Source organism: Rana temporaria, chromosome 5 (genome assembly GCF_905171775.1).
Source record: "Rana temporaria chromosome 5, aRanTem1.1, whole genome shotgun sequence".
Taxonomy (NCBI): domain Eukaryota; kingdom Metazoa; phylum Chordata; class Amphibia; order Anura; family Ranidae; genus Rana; species Rana temporaria.
The window spans coordinates 39874276-39890348 of record NC_053493.1 but is presented as its reverse complement, the minus strand read 5'-3'; the positions used below and the strand labels follow the sequence as shown (position 1 = coordinate 39890348).

Here is a 16073-nt window from a genome sequence, read left to right as displayed (position 1 = left end):
TAACGAGGCGGCGTTCGGGGGTTATACCGGGATGATGCCTGCAGCTGCAGGCATTATCCCGGTACCGTTGTTTAGAGCGGGCGATCGGCTATCCAAACATAACAACCGATGCGGCTAAAAGCCGCTCGGTTGTTATGCCGGAGGAGCGGGAGGGGACATCCCCCCCCTCCCGCCGCCTTTCGCCGCTCTGACCGGGCCTCCCGTCCCACCGGGAGACCCGATCCTCCATCCGGCGCCTTCTGTGTCCAGGCGGAGACTGACACTAAGCCGTAAGCGGCTTTGATTCAGTCTCCGCATTGAAACCACGGAAGCGACGTCATGACGTCACTTCCGGGTTTCTCGGCTGCCAATGGCGCCGGATTTAAAAAAGTACACAGTATTCAGAATCGCCGTTTTCGGCGATCTGAATACTTTGAAGTGCAAAGGAGGGCTCGGAGGTCTTTTAGACCCCCGATCCCTCCATAAAGAGTACCTGTCACCACCTTTTGCTGTCACAAGGGATGTTTACATTCCTTGTGACAGCAATAAAAGTGATCAAAATGTAAAAAAATTAAAAAAACACAATTTAATATTATAAAAAAATAAAAAATAAATAAGAAAACAAAAAAAAAAATTTTTAAAGGGTGAACCTCCTTAATGGCGCGATTAATCGTGAGTTAACTATGACATTAATGCGATTAATCGCGATTAAAAATTTTAATCGCTTGACAGCACTAATATATATATATATATATACACACACACACATTAAAGTACAGAAAAAAGGACCCTGTATAAACCATGTACAGCGCAAACCAGTGGCGGCTGCTCTATACGGGGTGCAGGGGCGCTGCCCCCACCAATCCATGTGCCCAGCCCCTAATCTAATTGCAGGGCGCTGGACTCATGGATTTCAATGTTTTTTTTTTTTTTTTAACCATGTGATTAGAGTCTTCGGCTCTAATTGGCTGAAAAAAAGGGTGGGCTCGGGGCGCAGAGCAGTGCGCCCAGAGCCCACTCAGTTGTCTGGCATTAGCAAAATTAATATTCACTAATGTCTTCCCGCTTCTCTTTACAGCCAATCAGGAAGGGGGTCCTGAGACACGATTGGCTAGGGAGTCTTGGAACTCCCGGCCAATCGGGTCTCAAGACCCCCCTTCCTGATCGGCCGGGAGGAGAAGCAACGGCCCGGCTTCTTCCTACAGCATCTAGGAGGGATACGTTTTGGCAAACTCCGGATGGGCTGTCATGTGCCTTTTACTGAGGCGTGGCTCCCCATCTGGCCACTCTACCATACTGGCCTGATTGGTGGAGTGCTGCAGAGATGGTTGTTCTTCTGGAAGGTTCTCCTCTCTCCACAGAGAAATGCTGGAGCTCTGTCAGAGTGAACATCAGGTTCTTGGTCACCTCCCTGACTAAGACCCTTCTCCCCCGATCGCTCAGTTTAGCTGGGTGGCTTCCTCTAGGAGGCGTCCTGGTGGTTCCAAACTTCTTCCATCTACGGATGATGGAGGTCACTGTGCTCATTGGGACGTTCAATGCTGCAGAAATGTTTCTGTACCCTTCCCCAGATCTGTTCCTCCATACAATCCTGTCTCGGAGGTCTACAGACAATGCCTTGGACTTCATGGCTTGGTTTGTGCTCTGACATGCACTGTTAAGACTGCTTTCACACTGAAAGCGCTGGCCGTTAGCGCTAAAGCGCCGCTTGTTCTAGCAGCACTTTAGCGCTGTTTAGGCTAGTGGGGCACTTTTAACCCACAAAAAAACTGTTAAAAACTCCAGTTTTGCGGCACTTTGAAAGCACTGCCTATTCATTCCAATGGGCAGGGTGTTTTCTGAGCGCTAAATAACAGCGCTCCCAACCCACCGCCCCAAAGATGCTGCTTGCAGGACGTTTCACAATGTCCCGCAAGCGCACCGCCTGAGTGTGAAAAGACACGCTGATATAAATGGGAGGTGGTTTTCAGGCGTTTAGCAGAGGCTATTTCAAGCGCTAAAGCGCCTGAAAACCACCCCAGTGTAAAAGGGGTCTAACTGTGGGACCTTATATAGACAGGTGTGTGCCTTTCTAAATCATGTCCAATCAACTGAATTCTGATGCTCGGTTTAAGCTTCAGCAAGTTGCCTTTACCACATCTAGATGCCTAAATTCCATTGAGTTGCTGCCATGTGATTGGCTGATTAGCAATTTGTGTTACCAAGTGAACAGGTGTACCTAATAAAGTGGCCGGTAAGAGTGTGTGTGTGTGTGTGTGTGTAGAGATTATTAGCTAGATTCAGAGAGAGTTACGGCGGCGTATCAGTAGATACGCTGTCGTAACTCTGAATCTACGCCGTCGTAAATGTAGGCGTATTCTGGAAACCAGATACGCTTAAATTAGGCTAAAATACGAGCGGCGTAAGTCTCCTACGCCGTTGTATCTTAGGGTGCATATTTACACTGGCCGCTAGGTGGCGCTTCCGTTGTTTTCTGCGTCGAATATGCAAATGAGCAAGATACGCCGATTCACGAACGTACGTGCGCCCGTCGCAATTAGTTACGCCGTTTACGTAAGAGATACGCGGGCGTAAATATAAAGCTGCTCCCTAGGTGGCGCAACCCATGCAAGGTATGGACGTCGGAACAAGCCTATCTTTTTACGTTGTTTGCGTAAGTCGTACGCAAATAGGGCTGTGCGTAAGTTATGTTCACGTCGTAGGCAGTGTTCGACGTATCTTAGGCAGTCTATCCGACGCATGCGTACTGGGATACGTCCACGGACGGCGCATGCGCCGTTCGTTGATAACGTCATTTACGTGGGGTCATGCTTAATTTCCCTAAAACACGCCCACGTCTTCCTCATTTAAATTTTCGCCGCGTACGCCGGCTCATTTACGCTACACCGTGGTAACTTAGGACGCAGGTGCTTTGTGAATACAGCACTTGCCTCCCTAACTTGCGGCGGCGTAGCGTAAATACCATACGCTACGCCCGCACAAAGTTACGCTGCCCTACCTGAATCTGGCCATATATATATATATATATATTGTTGTGTACAGTGGACATTGATGTCTTTTGGCAGTATGATTTTGGCCTGTGCACTCGATCTAATTGGATTTCTGTGATGTTTCTAGAAAATACTTAGAGAGTGTTATCCTGTTAATTGAGCTGCCTGCAATCTTATTCCCTTCGCTCCAGATGAGCTCCTTCTGTTTATTTTCATTTTAATTCTGTGAAACCCTCAGATAATGTGGACACTTTATAGCTGGTTATAGAGAGTGTTTCAGCGAGGACACATTAAGTTCAATTCACAGAGCATCACGACTTATTTTACATGTCTGTCTTATTGTGTTTCTGGACAGTTTTCTCTACAACCAAATGTTCAGTTCACAAAAATGAATGCTGATTTGGATTGGAGTCATCATTTAAAATAGGGTTGTCCCGATATCGATACCAGTATCGGTATCGGGACCGATACCGAGTATTTGCGGGAGTACTCGTACTCCCGCAAATACCCCCGATACTGAAATAGAATACTTGTTCCCCCCCGCCGCTGCCGCAAACCCGTCGCCGCAAAGCCGCCGCCGCCGTTAATCAGCGTGCGGGGAACATTACAGCTTTCGTTTGAATAGCTGTATCCCCGCCGCATATAGACACTCCCCCTTGCGCGGGATTGGACGGATGATCTGCATTATGTGGGGGACATGGCTGCATTATGTGGGGGACATGGCTGCATTATGTGGGGGACATGGCTGCATTATGTGGGGGACATGGCTGGAATATGTGGGGGACATGGCTGGAATATGTGGGGGACATGGCTGGAATATGTGGGGGACATGGCTGGAATATGTGGGGGACATGGCTGCAATATGTGGGGGACATGGCTGCAATATGTGGGGGACATGGCTGGAATATGTGGGGGACATGGCTGCAATATGTGGGGGACATGGCTGCAATATGTGGGGGACATGGCTGTAATATGTGGGGGACATGGCTGGAATATGTGGGGGACATGGCTGGAATATGTGGGGGACATGGCTGCAATATGGGGACACATTTAAAAAAAGTATCGGTATTCGGTATCGGCGAGTACTTGGAAAAAAAGTATCGGTACTTGTACTCAGTCCTAAAAAAGTAGTATCGGGACAACCCTAATTTAAAATGAAATGAACATTTAATTATATGAAAAATATTTAAAGTAAATGAGTGAGTAACTTGTATAGCGCAACAAATGCGAACTTAATCGCCTCAAGGCGCTTGGCATCCAGAGTCGTACCGGTCTTTCAGAAGAGGTGGGTCTTTAGTTTTTTCCTAAAAGCCCAATGGTTTTCCTCCAAGCAGATGGTAGAGGGTAGAGCATTCCAGAGCCGTGGTCCTTGGACCGAAAATCTACGTTCTCCCTTCGATTTGTAGCGGGATTTAGGAATTTGGAGAAGGTTTTGGTAGGTTGACCGGAGCACGCGCTTGGTGACGTAGGGTTTTATTTTCTTGCTTAAGTATTGGGGAGCGTTACCCTGTATACATTTGTGGGTGAGGCAGAGCGTCTTGAATGTCACCCGGTCCTGTACGGGCAGCCAGTGGAGGGACCTCAAGACCGGGGAGACTGATTCCCACGGCTTTTTACCTGTTACCAGTCTGGCTGCCGTGTTCTGGACGACTTGTAGACGTGAAATCTGGTATTTCGGTAGTCCTAAGTAGAGGGAATTTGCGTAGTCGAGTCGTGAGTTGATGATTGTTCCAACCACTACCGCAGTGTCTTCTTCCGGGATGAAGGGGATGAGTCTACGTAGCATGCGGAGCAGATGATGAGAACCGCTGACGACTGATCCTATTTGTGCATCCATCGTCATGTCTGAGTCAAAGATGACTCCAAGACTTTTGACTTTATTGCTTGGCGCGATGGTTTGTCCGAGGATGGTGGGTGGTGTCCATGTGGTCCTACAAATGGATTTCCTATTTGCGTGAAGGGTGAGTGCATTAGAAGTAGCAAGTCAGATATATAAAAGGACCACCAGAGTGCACAAATTTTTTCATCTTTCCATCTATTAAAGTGGATGTAAACCCGATTCAATTTGAGCTGGGCACATATATCTGCAGTATTTTGTTATCTCTCTTCAAAGAGCCAGGTCCTGTAGCTCTCTCTTGACCCGTTCTTCTGCTATCAGCTTCATAACTCCTGACAATTTCTTGGACACATCAGATAAAAGCAACCTGAAATTTCTGTGTGTAGATTAGCAGGCAGCTGGCCCTGTTACAAAACACCTCTGAGAGTCTTTGACGATGATGAGAGGGGGTGTGTGCCTTTCCTCCAATCAGTAATGTTATCTATCTTGGCTGTATGCCCAGACATCACACTCTGTGTTAAACAGGAAGAGAAAATTTCCTAGCACAATCTGAACTTTCTAAACGGTATATAAATGTGAAGACAGCAGATATACATGTAAAACCTATATAGGGAGATTTGCTTCATCTCGGTGTATCATCTGAGGCTTTTAACTTCACGGGGTGTATGGAGGGTTTACATCCACTTTAAATCTTCTGCCCTTGTTGTTTTAACTTTGGATAGTAAAACATTTTTTTTCTGCCAGTAAATACCTTATACAGCCCACTTCCTGTTTCTTGTCTGGTCATTAGCCTAGGCTTATGACATCATGCACAGCTCTCTCTCTCTCTCTCACTCTAGTGAGAGTTTGCAAGGAAGGGAGAGGGGATGAGTCATAAGAGGGCCAATGAGAGCTGGAGGTGTGCCTCTGTGTAAATCAAGGAAGTGAACAGTCAGCAGCTTCAGCTGCCCACAGTTAAAATAATTGCAGCCAGACTCAGTGGAGGGAGATTTCGGCAGCATATTTGGCAAGTACAGAATCACAGTATATATAAAATAATATGCAAAGTTGTTGGAGGAAAGCTTCAGAATGTCAAAGATGTTTTTTCTACAAATTATGGGGCAGATCCACAAAAGTGTTACGCCGGCGTATCTCGCGTAATTTCAAATTTTGCGTGTCGTATCTTTGTTTTGTATCTTCAAAACAAGATACGATGGCATCTCGGCTAGATCCGACAGGCGTACGTCTTAGTACGCCGTCGGATCTAAGCTGCAATTTTTCGGTGGCCGCTAGGTGGCATTTCCGTCGAATTCCGCGTCGAGTATGCAAAATAGCTAGTTACGGCGATCCACGAACGTACGTCCGGCCGGCGAATTTTTTTACGTCGTTTGCGTTTGGCTTTTTCTGGCGTATAGTTAAGGCTACTGTTATGAGGCGTACTCAATGTTAAGTATGGCCGTCGTTCCCGCGTAGAAATTTGAAATTTTTACGTCGTTTGCGTAAGTCGTTTGCGAATAGGGATTTGCGTAGAATGACGTCACCGTCGGAAGCATTGGCTTGTTTCCGGGTTAATTTCGAGCATGCGCACTGGGATACCCCCACGGAGGATGCATGCGCAGTTAAAAAAAACGTTGTTTACGTCGGGTCACAACGTATTTACATAAAACACGCCCCCATCACAGAGATTTGAATGGCGCGCCATTACGCCGCCAAAGATACACTACACCGCCGTAACTTACGGCGCGAATTCTTTGACGATTCGGAAAAAAAGTTACGGCGGCGTAGTGTATCTTAGATACGCTGCGCCCGTCGTATTATTGCGCGCAGGTACGTGGATCTGCCCCTATGTGAGCAGACTGCAGTTCCTCTTTTAAAATCACATTTATTCATAGAGATAAATGGCAAAATAAAAGGTGTAAATCACATGTCGTAACGCCTATGAGCCAGTGCCACTGTACTCTTCAGAGCATCTCTGTCAATCCAGGGCAAGTTTGAAATTGATGGCATCAACACGTCTTAAAAAAAGTTGGGACAGGGCAACAAAAAGCTGGCAAAGTACAACCCCAATCCAAAAAAAATGGGACAGGGCCATGTTTACCATGGTGTAACATCCCCTCTTCTTTTAACAACACTCTGTAAATGTCTAGGAAACAATTGCTGGAGTTTTGGGACATTAATGTTTTCGCTTTCTAGCCTGATATAGGATTCTAACTGCTCAGCAGTCTTGGTGTTTCTTTGTTGTATTTTTAGTTTCAAGATGCCCCAAATATTTTCAGTTGGTGAAAGGTCTAGACTGCAGACAGGCCAGTTAAGCACCAGGACTCCTCTACTATAAAACCATGCTATTGTCCTAGATATAGGGGCAGATCTTCAAAGAAATTACGCCGACGTATCGCTTGATACGCCGCGTAATTTCAAATTTTGCGTGTCGTATCTTTGTTTTGGTATCCACAAAACAAGATACGACGGCATCTCGGCTAGATCCGACAGGCGTACGTCTTAGTACGCCGTCGGATCTAAGCTGCAACTTTTCGGCGGGCGCTAGGTGGCGTTCCCGTCGATTTACGCGTCGAGTATGCAAATTAGCTATTTACGGCGATCCACGAACGTACGTCCGGCCGGCGCATTTTTTTACGTCGTTTGTGTTCGACTTTTTCCGGCGTATAGTTAAAGCTGCTGTTCTGAGGCGTACTCAATGTTAAGTATGGCCGTCGTTCCCGCGTACAATTTTGAATTTTTTACGTCGTTTGCGTAAGTCGTTCGCGAATAGGAATTTGCGTAGAATGACGCCACCGTCGTAAGCATTGGCTGGTTCCGGTTTAATTTCGAGCATGCGCCCTGGGATACCCCCACGGACGGCGCATGCGCAGTTAAAAAAAAACGTTGTTTACGTCGGGTCACGACGTATTTAAATAAAACACGCCCCCATTACATCAATTTGAATTCTGCGCCCTTACGCCACCAGAGATACACTACGCCGCCGTAACTTACGGCGCAAATTCTTTCAGGATTCGAAAAAAAAAGATAAGTTGCGGCGTAGCGTATCTTAGATACGCTGCCCCCCGCGCAAAGGTACGAGGATCTGCCCCATAGTCTGCAGTTTAGCATTGTCCTGCTAAATATACAAGGCATTCCCTGAAAAAGATCCCATGTGGATGGGAGCAGATGCTGCTCTAAACCTGGATATATCTTTCAGTATTGATGGTGCTTTTCCAGATGTCCAAGCTCCCCCTTCCATACGCACTAATGCACTGATAACAAGCTGGAAGGTCCCTCTCCTTTTTTAGTCCGGAGGATGTGACATCTATGGTTGCCAAATAAGAATAACAAATTAAAAATTTTCTGACCACAGAACAGTTTTCCACTTTGCAACAGACCATTTTAAATGAGCTTTTGGCCCAGATATGGCTATTCTGTTGCATGATGGAGCTTTACCTTTTGGATGACACAATAAACTGTATTCCCAGTCAGTGATTTTTGGAAGTACAGTATTCCTGAGCCCATGCAGTGATGTCCCTCACAGAATCATGGCTGTTTTTAATGGGGGTCCGAAGATCAGGGGCATCCAATATTATGTTTCAGTCTTGTCCCTTGCACAAACATTTCTCCAGATTCGTGGAATTATTTGATGGTATTATGTACTGTGGATGAGGATATATTTAAAGTCTTTGCAATTTAAAATGTTATGTTAAAAGAACATTATTCCAAAATTGTTCAACAATTTTTAGATGCAGCTGTTCCGATTGGTGAACCTCTGCCCATCTTTTTGGGCTGCAAATAAACAGGTACAACTTATGTAGGAGGGTTTGTTTCATCTCTGTGTATCACCTGAGGCCAGTCACTTCTCTGGGTATATGTAACCGTTTATAACCATTTTACCGCTTGCAGACTGTATCACTTAGTTATACAGTAGCAAGGCGGCTCTGCTGCACTGTATACGTGATCCAGCACTTCCGGGTTGCGGGCGAGCTTGCGTCTGGTAGTGGCCTGCTCCCGCTGTGAAACAGCGGGCGCCAATCAGCAGGCACCGCGGACTCGATGTCTGCCGGCACACGCTGATTGTTCGTTACTCAGGCAGAACAGCAGTTTGTCTATGTAAACAAGGCAGATTGCTGTTCTGTCAGTAGGGAAGGCATTGAAACTGTGTTCCTGCAAAGGAATGGGGGGTATTTGATCACTTCCCGACGGCCGTACGACTTTATACGACCGCAGGGTGGTTGTAATTCTCTGACTCGCCGTTTTTTTACGGCCTCTGCTCCTCCTGGCCACTGGGGGGCGCGCGTGCCCGCTGCATCACTGAGATGTCGGTGCGCGTGCCTGGCGGCCGCGATGTCCGCCAGGCACCCGCGATCGGCGGTTACAGAGACAAGGACGTGGATCTGTGTGTGTAAACACATAGATCCACGTCCTGTCGAGGAGAGAGGAGACTAATCTGTGTCCCTTGTACATAGGGACACAGATCGGTCACCTCCCCCAGTCAGTCCCCTCCCCCCACAGTTAGTAACACTATGCAGGGTACACATTTAACCCCTTCCTCACCCCCTAGTGTTAACCCCTTCAATGCCAGTTACATTTATACAGTAATTAGTGCATATTTATAGCACTGATCGCAGTATAAATGTGAATGGTGCCAAAAATTTGTCAAAAGTGTCAAAAATCACAGATCGCCGCCATTACTAGTAAAAAAAATAAATAATAAAAAATAATAATTCTGTCCCCTATTTTGTAGGCGCTATAACTTTCCGCTTATTGCGATTTTTTTTTTTTTACCAAAAATATGTAGAATATGTATCGGCCTAGACTGAGAAAAAAATTTTTAAAAAAAATTGAGCTATTTATTATAGCAACAAGTAAAAAATATTATTTATTTTTTCAAAATTGTCGCTTTATTTTTGTTTATAGCGCAAAAAATAAAAACCGCAGAGGTGATCAAATACCACCAAAAGAAAGCTCTATTTGTGGGAAAAAAAGGACATAAATTTTGTTTGGGAGTCACGTCGCAAGACCGCGCAATTGTCAGTTAAAGCGACGCAGTGCCGAATCGCAAAAAGTCCTCTGGTCAGGAAGGGGGTATATGTGCCCAATAAGCAAGTGGTTAAGAGCGCGGCTTCAGTCGCGATCTCTGTCAGGATGCCCTGCTCGGAGGGAGACTACACCTCTCCCCCCACGCCAATCATCCAATATACCTATTCACCTTTAGTGAGGTAAGCAACTGGGGCTATTTGTGGTGGCTCTCCCTTTGTTGGTTTGACACCCATTTTTTTTTCGAACTCTAGTTTTTTTAACCAATATTTCTTATATATTTAGCATGACAGTTTTTTAACTGCATTTGACAACACTGAATCAGTTCAACCAATATTGCCATAGGATATTTATCCTTGCTATTTGTTCCACATCTTGTGACACTTTGGAAACAGCGGTCCAACTTTTTGGCTCTACTTTTTCGTTCTCTGGATTCAGGTATTCAGTTCTTGATGATCCTAGATGACCTGTTGATTCTACAATGCGTAATATCCGCCGGAGGGATTATGGTTCCCATCTCGGGGATGCTACTTTGTTGTTCTATGTATAAGCTCCTTACCCAGTCCCTTATTTGTCTTTGTACATCTATAGGGACCCTACTTTGCTTTGTACCCCCTGCGGCCCTAAATGAATGGGTGATTCTTTCTGGACGGCCAGGCTGAGGGCAATTATATATGGGACTATCTTGGATTAACTCTTTATGACCTCCCCTTGTTTACGTGTTGACTATGGCTGCCTTGGTACGATTGCATCCTTGCTTTCACTGTATCTGCAATTCTGATGACTAGTCCTGATTCATATAAAACTGATGGTTATTGAACCAATATTAATCATATGATTTACTATTTTAAACTATGTATTTTTCTTTTTTTGTTATACAAACTAACTTGCTGTCCATCCATTGTGTGTTTGTTTGTTTGCAATCTGTAGCATAACCTGCTGTAACATAACAAACTCCTGAAGAATCTCATCCGAGCGAAACCAGTAGAGTGGCCTTGATGCAGCCATTTTATGCGTATGGCCAAACTGTCATATACCCAACATGGATGGTTTCTTACAAATGCTTGTTGTTTGTTTTTTATGTATCAGTACATTAATTAATGAACACCATTTAAAAATCCCAGGGTCTAGTTTACCCACTGTCCTTTTCTCATTTTTGATTTCAAATCTCAGAAAGAGGCTCGGTCCTTTTTTGGTTAAATTTAACCATACTGCTACACTTGCACGATCTCGCTCGTTAATCAAGGTGAAATTTATAAAAAAAAATGTTGCTGGTCTTGTAAAACACTCTGGGCCAGATCCACGTAGCGGATCGTAATTTTAGGCAGGAGTAGCGTATTGTAGTAACGCTACGCCGCCGCAACTTTGAGAGGCAAGTGCTGTATTCACAAAGCACTTGCCTCTAAAGTTACGGCGGCGTAGCGTAAATCTGCCGGCGTAAGGGCGCGGAATTTAAGTGATAAAGATGTGGGCGTGATTTATGTTAATTTGACTTGACCCCACGTAATTGACGTTTTTTTAACGGCGCATGCGTCGTCCGTGGGGGTATCCCAGTGCGCATGCTCCAAATTAATCTGCAGCATGCCAATGCTTTCAACGTGAACATAATTCTACGCAAAGCCCTATTCGCGAACGACTTATGCAAACAGCGTAAAATTTTCAAAATTCGACGCGGGAATGACGTCCATACTTAGGATACGCCTCATATAGCAGGGGTAACTTTACGTTGAAAAAAGCCTTACGGAAACGACGTAAAAAAATGCGCCGGCCGGACGTACGTTTGTGGATTGGCGTATCTAGCTAATTTGCATACTCAACGCGGAAATCGACGGAAGCGCCACCTAGCGGCCAACGTAAATATGCACCTTAGATCCGACGGCGTACTAAGACGTACGCCAGTCGGATCTAGCCCAGCTTCAGGCGTATCTTGTTTTGTGGATACAAAACAAAGATACGCCGGAGCAAACTAGAAGTTACACGGCGTATCAATAGATACGCCGTCGTAACTTCTTCATGGATCTGGCCCTCTCAGTCCAAGTTACTCGCAATCCAAGGTTTTACTGTATAGCAAATCTCAGTTTGCGAAAGATGCCTATAGGATGTTGAGGCAACCTATCAAATTGAAGAACCAATAGGCAGTTGTGGGTGGCAAAAAGGCTGGGTCAACCTTTAACTTCTCCTCAGAAGTCAAGATTTGTATATTCAAAGATGAAAGGCTTTGTGCAGTCACCTGAGAATGGATACACCTCGTTATAGCCATTGCTATTGTAAAGTGTAGGATGACCCTATATTGGAAGTCTTCTGATCAGCAAGATGCAATCCCCGAACATTGAGGTGATTAATGTGTATTGTTTCCTTTTCAGGGTTATCTTGAAGAATTGGTTCGCCTTCGGGAAGTTCAACTATCTGACTCAGTATCTAAAAACAAGTTATTACTACAGAGGATTAAGGACCTCGACGTGAATCACAAGCTGGAGAAAGAACAACTAGAGTACATAATTGTAGAACTCCAGGACCAGCTGTGAGTATGGGAAAAAGAAATGTTTTTCAACACAATGGGGTCCACCTTTCAATGATATGATATCAGCGCCTTAGCGGTGGATGACATCACTTAGGTTCTACGTCAGTTTAAAGACAAAAAATATATTTGGCTGTAGGTGAAGCCAGGTTGGCCGAGTCAGCCCCTGGCTTTTTATACATATTGGATTCTCCATCAGCAAGATCACACATCACGCCCTTTTTTGTCCCGCACATATCAGAAAGTGAGCTGCTTTCTGCTGATAGGTCCATTTGTCTGCATCTGGTCCTGCAAACACAAGCTCTATCAGCTCCCTCCATTGTGACCAGTTTTCAGATACATTCCCTGATTCCAAATTCAAGGATTGAATGTTCTTTGTGTTTCTGTTTGCTGCCATGACTCTTCTGACCCGGTACCATGTGATGTTTTAACACCAAGTATAGGCAGACAGCAAGGAGCTTAAAGGGGTTGTAAAGGAAAAAAATTTTTTCCCCTAAATAGCTTCCTTTACCTGCGTGCAGTCCTCCTTCACTTACCCCATCCTTTAACCTCTTGACGACCGAGGACGTCTGGACGTCCTCAGCTTTGTGCGGTGATATCTGAATGATGCCTGCAGCTACAGGCATCATTCAGATATCACCGTCTTCAGCTGCCGATTCTGTGCACAATAAGAACTATAGATGATGGAACTGTAATTATTTTAATTAAAACAATTCCTATTCGATATACAGCTGTCACATGACTCAGCTCTTTCCCAGTCTGTCTGCAGGGAAACACTAGCAGGGGGAGCTTCTAGTTCTCCGCTGCTGGTCACATGTTCAACATGAAAAAAAAAACAGCCTTTGAAATATAAATGAAAATCAATTCATACAAATAAACTGTTTTAAATTGTCATACAAATATATATTTGAAATCAAATCTTTATAAATTTTTGACAGTAACATGGTGTGGGTGGATTTCTGCCAGTTGCGTTATGCCCCTCTACCCTGTGTCTTAGAATAAGAGGGAGGTGAAGCCACCATCAATCAAGATGAAATTTCCCACCCCCATTGTATTTAGATGGTTAGTGTGTATGGAGGAGGGAGTGGGTTGTCATTTACCACTGTGTATACACCAGAGCTTTTTTTCTCAGAAAATAGGTGCAGGAAATCAACCACGACCCGTTCAGATTTCACAAACAGTAGAAGGGTCTTAAAGGGGCATTAAATACCAGAATTGCATTACATACAGAGTGCAGAGTTCAGGGGGTTACAAAGCTGTCACTTATAAACACAGAAACCAGAATTCTGTGTTTACAAGTGATTGTGGTGAGCAGGCACCAAAGGGTCTGAGCCAGAGGTGGTGGAACTGAGCATGTGCAAAGCTGCCAACACTGCTCTTCCAAATACCCAACTGCAGTGGGGACATGGACAGGAGGGGGAGACCGAGAACGGGAGGGTCAACCAAGTTGTTTGCAGAATACAGAAAACAAATCCCATAGTTGACTAAGTGAGTATAAACAGCATGTAATACAGCATTTGTTGATTTTAATAATGTGGGGGTAAGCCACTTCTGGACTGCGCTATAGCTGAATGACAGCTACAGCGTGATCGTCTAGATTTGGGAGGGCGTCTGACGTCCTCCCAGAACTGCGCCCACTGCGGCATGCACCCCTCACGCTCTGTAATCGAGGTGTCCTTAGGACACAGCTGATAACCCATCGGGGTAGAGGTCCAATCACAGCGGCCCTTTACCTTGTGATCAGCTGTTTCCAATCGCAGCTGATCACGATGTAAACACAAGCTGGTTATCGGCATTCCTTTCCTAACACTGACAGCGTGAGGAGAGACAGTAATTGGCTTGTGTAAAAGGGACATCTACACTGGTAATCAGGGCACCGATTATCAGTGCAGCGTTCCCATCAGTGCCCCCTCATCAGTGTCACCTATCGGTGCCACCTACCAGTGCCCATCAGTGCCTCATCGGAGCACATCAGTAAAGGAGAAAAATGACAGGTTTGCAAAATTTTATAACAAACTATGATACATTTTATTTTTTTATATTTGGTCTTTTTTTTGTTTAACACAAAATAAAAAACCCAGTGGTGATTAAATATCACGCAAATAAATGATAAACATCTCGTATAGGTACTAGACATGTGCATTTGTTTTTGTCCGAATGCATTTTTGGACGAATTTCAGGGAATTTCGTGTTCCTTTTAACAAACGATAAGGAACGCGCAAAATCCGAAAGATCCGAAATAAAAAAAATGCTTTATTTTAGTATCCATTATATTTTGTATCGTTTCGACAAAAGTTCGATATAGATAGAAGATTCGACATGACGGTGATAATAGCGATCTGTGTCTATCGAACCTGCGGTTGAATGTGCCTAACCTTAACTCTATTAGGCGACATAGAGAGAAAAGATTTGACATCATAGAGACCTGAAGATTCGACGAATCACATACGATCGCTGCGTGCTGACATTTACGATCAAATGCTCCGCCCGTAGGCTATAGAAGAATTCTAATGTTGTTTGACTAGTAATAATAATTAATAATTATTATTATTACTAGTCAAACAACATTAGAATTCTACTATAGCTTGTGGGCGGAGCATTCGACTGTAAATTTACGATGCACGGCGTCATACAGTTTAGCTACTTCGTCTAATCTTCTTAGAACATTCGACAGACACCATAAGTCTTCAATTGACAGATTCGACCTTTGATTAATGTATTATGTAAAGATAAAGGCTCTGTGTCCCATGGTGTACGATAAAGAAAGTGCCCAGTAGGCAAGTGGTTGATTACACTTTAACCACTTCCTGCCCGGCCTATAGCAAAATGACGGCTGGGCGGTAGTTCAGTTATCCTGACTGGACATCATATGACGTCCAGCAGGATAACAGCTGCCGCGCGGCCGTGGGGGGGGCGCGATTCGCGGCGGTCGGTGGTGCAGTGTGTCAGTGTGACACATCGCTACACCGATCTCGGTAAAGAGCCGACGGAGGCTCTTTACCACGTGATCAGCCATGTCCAATCATGGCTGATCACAATGTAAATAGGAAGAGCCATTGATCGGCTTTTCCTCACTCGCATCTAACAGATGCAAGTAGAGGAGAGCCGATCGGCTGCTCTCCTGACAGCGGGGTCTATGCTGATAGTTTATCAGTGCAGCCCCCCCTCGGATGCCCGCCCAGGACCACCAGTATGCTGCCCAGGACCACCAGGGATGGGCATCCACACTGGACCACCAGGGATGCCACCTAGACCATCAGGGAAATGCCAATCTGTGCCAAGGCAGCTGCCAACCAGTGCCCACCCAAAATTCCCGCCAGTACCACCAGGGATATGCATCAGTGCCACATATCAGTGCCGCCTATCAGTACCACCCATAAGTACCCATCATTGCAGCCTTTCAGTGCCCATCAGTGTCGCCTATCAGTGCCACCCATAAGTACCCATCATTGCAGCCTTTCAGTGCCGCCTATCCATGCCCGTCAGTGCTGCATATCAGTGCCGCCTACCAGTGCCCATCAGTGCTGCATATCAGTGCCCACAGTCGCGCCACCTCATTGGCGCTGCCGCCTTATCAGTGCCCATCAGTGAAGGAGAAAACGTACTTATTTACAAAATTTTATAACAGAAAAAATAACTTTTATTTTTTTCAAAATTTTCGGTCTTTTTTTATTTGTATAGCAAAAAATAAAAACGCAGAGGTGATCAAATACCACCAAAATAAAGCTCTATTTGTGGGAACAAATTG

At 45.1% G+C, this 16073-nt stretch overlaps 1 protein-coding gene across 3 annotated transcripts in view; it reads left to right on the top strand.

Annotated features, from left to right (window-relative positions):
- RUNDC3B (RUN domain containing 3B) overlaps positions 1 to 16073 on the top strand; it is a 307618-nt gene that overhangs the window by 228343 nt on the left and 63202 nt on the right. For all 3 annotated transcript variants that reach the window (XM_040352420.1, XM_040352418.1, XM_040352419.1), the window contains exon 8: positions 12171 to 12328. In XM_040352420.1, the coding sequence (XP_040208354.1) occupies positions 12171 to 12328 (158 nt within the window). The remainder of the gene's footprint in view (positions 1 to 12170; positions 12329 to 16073) is intronic.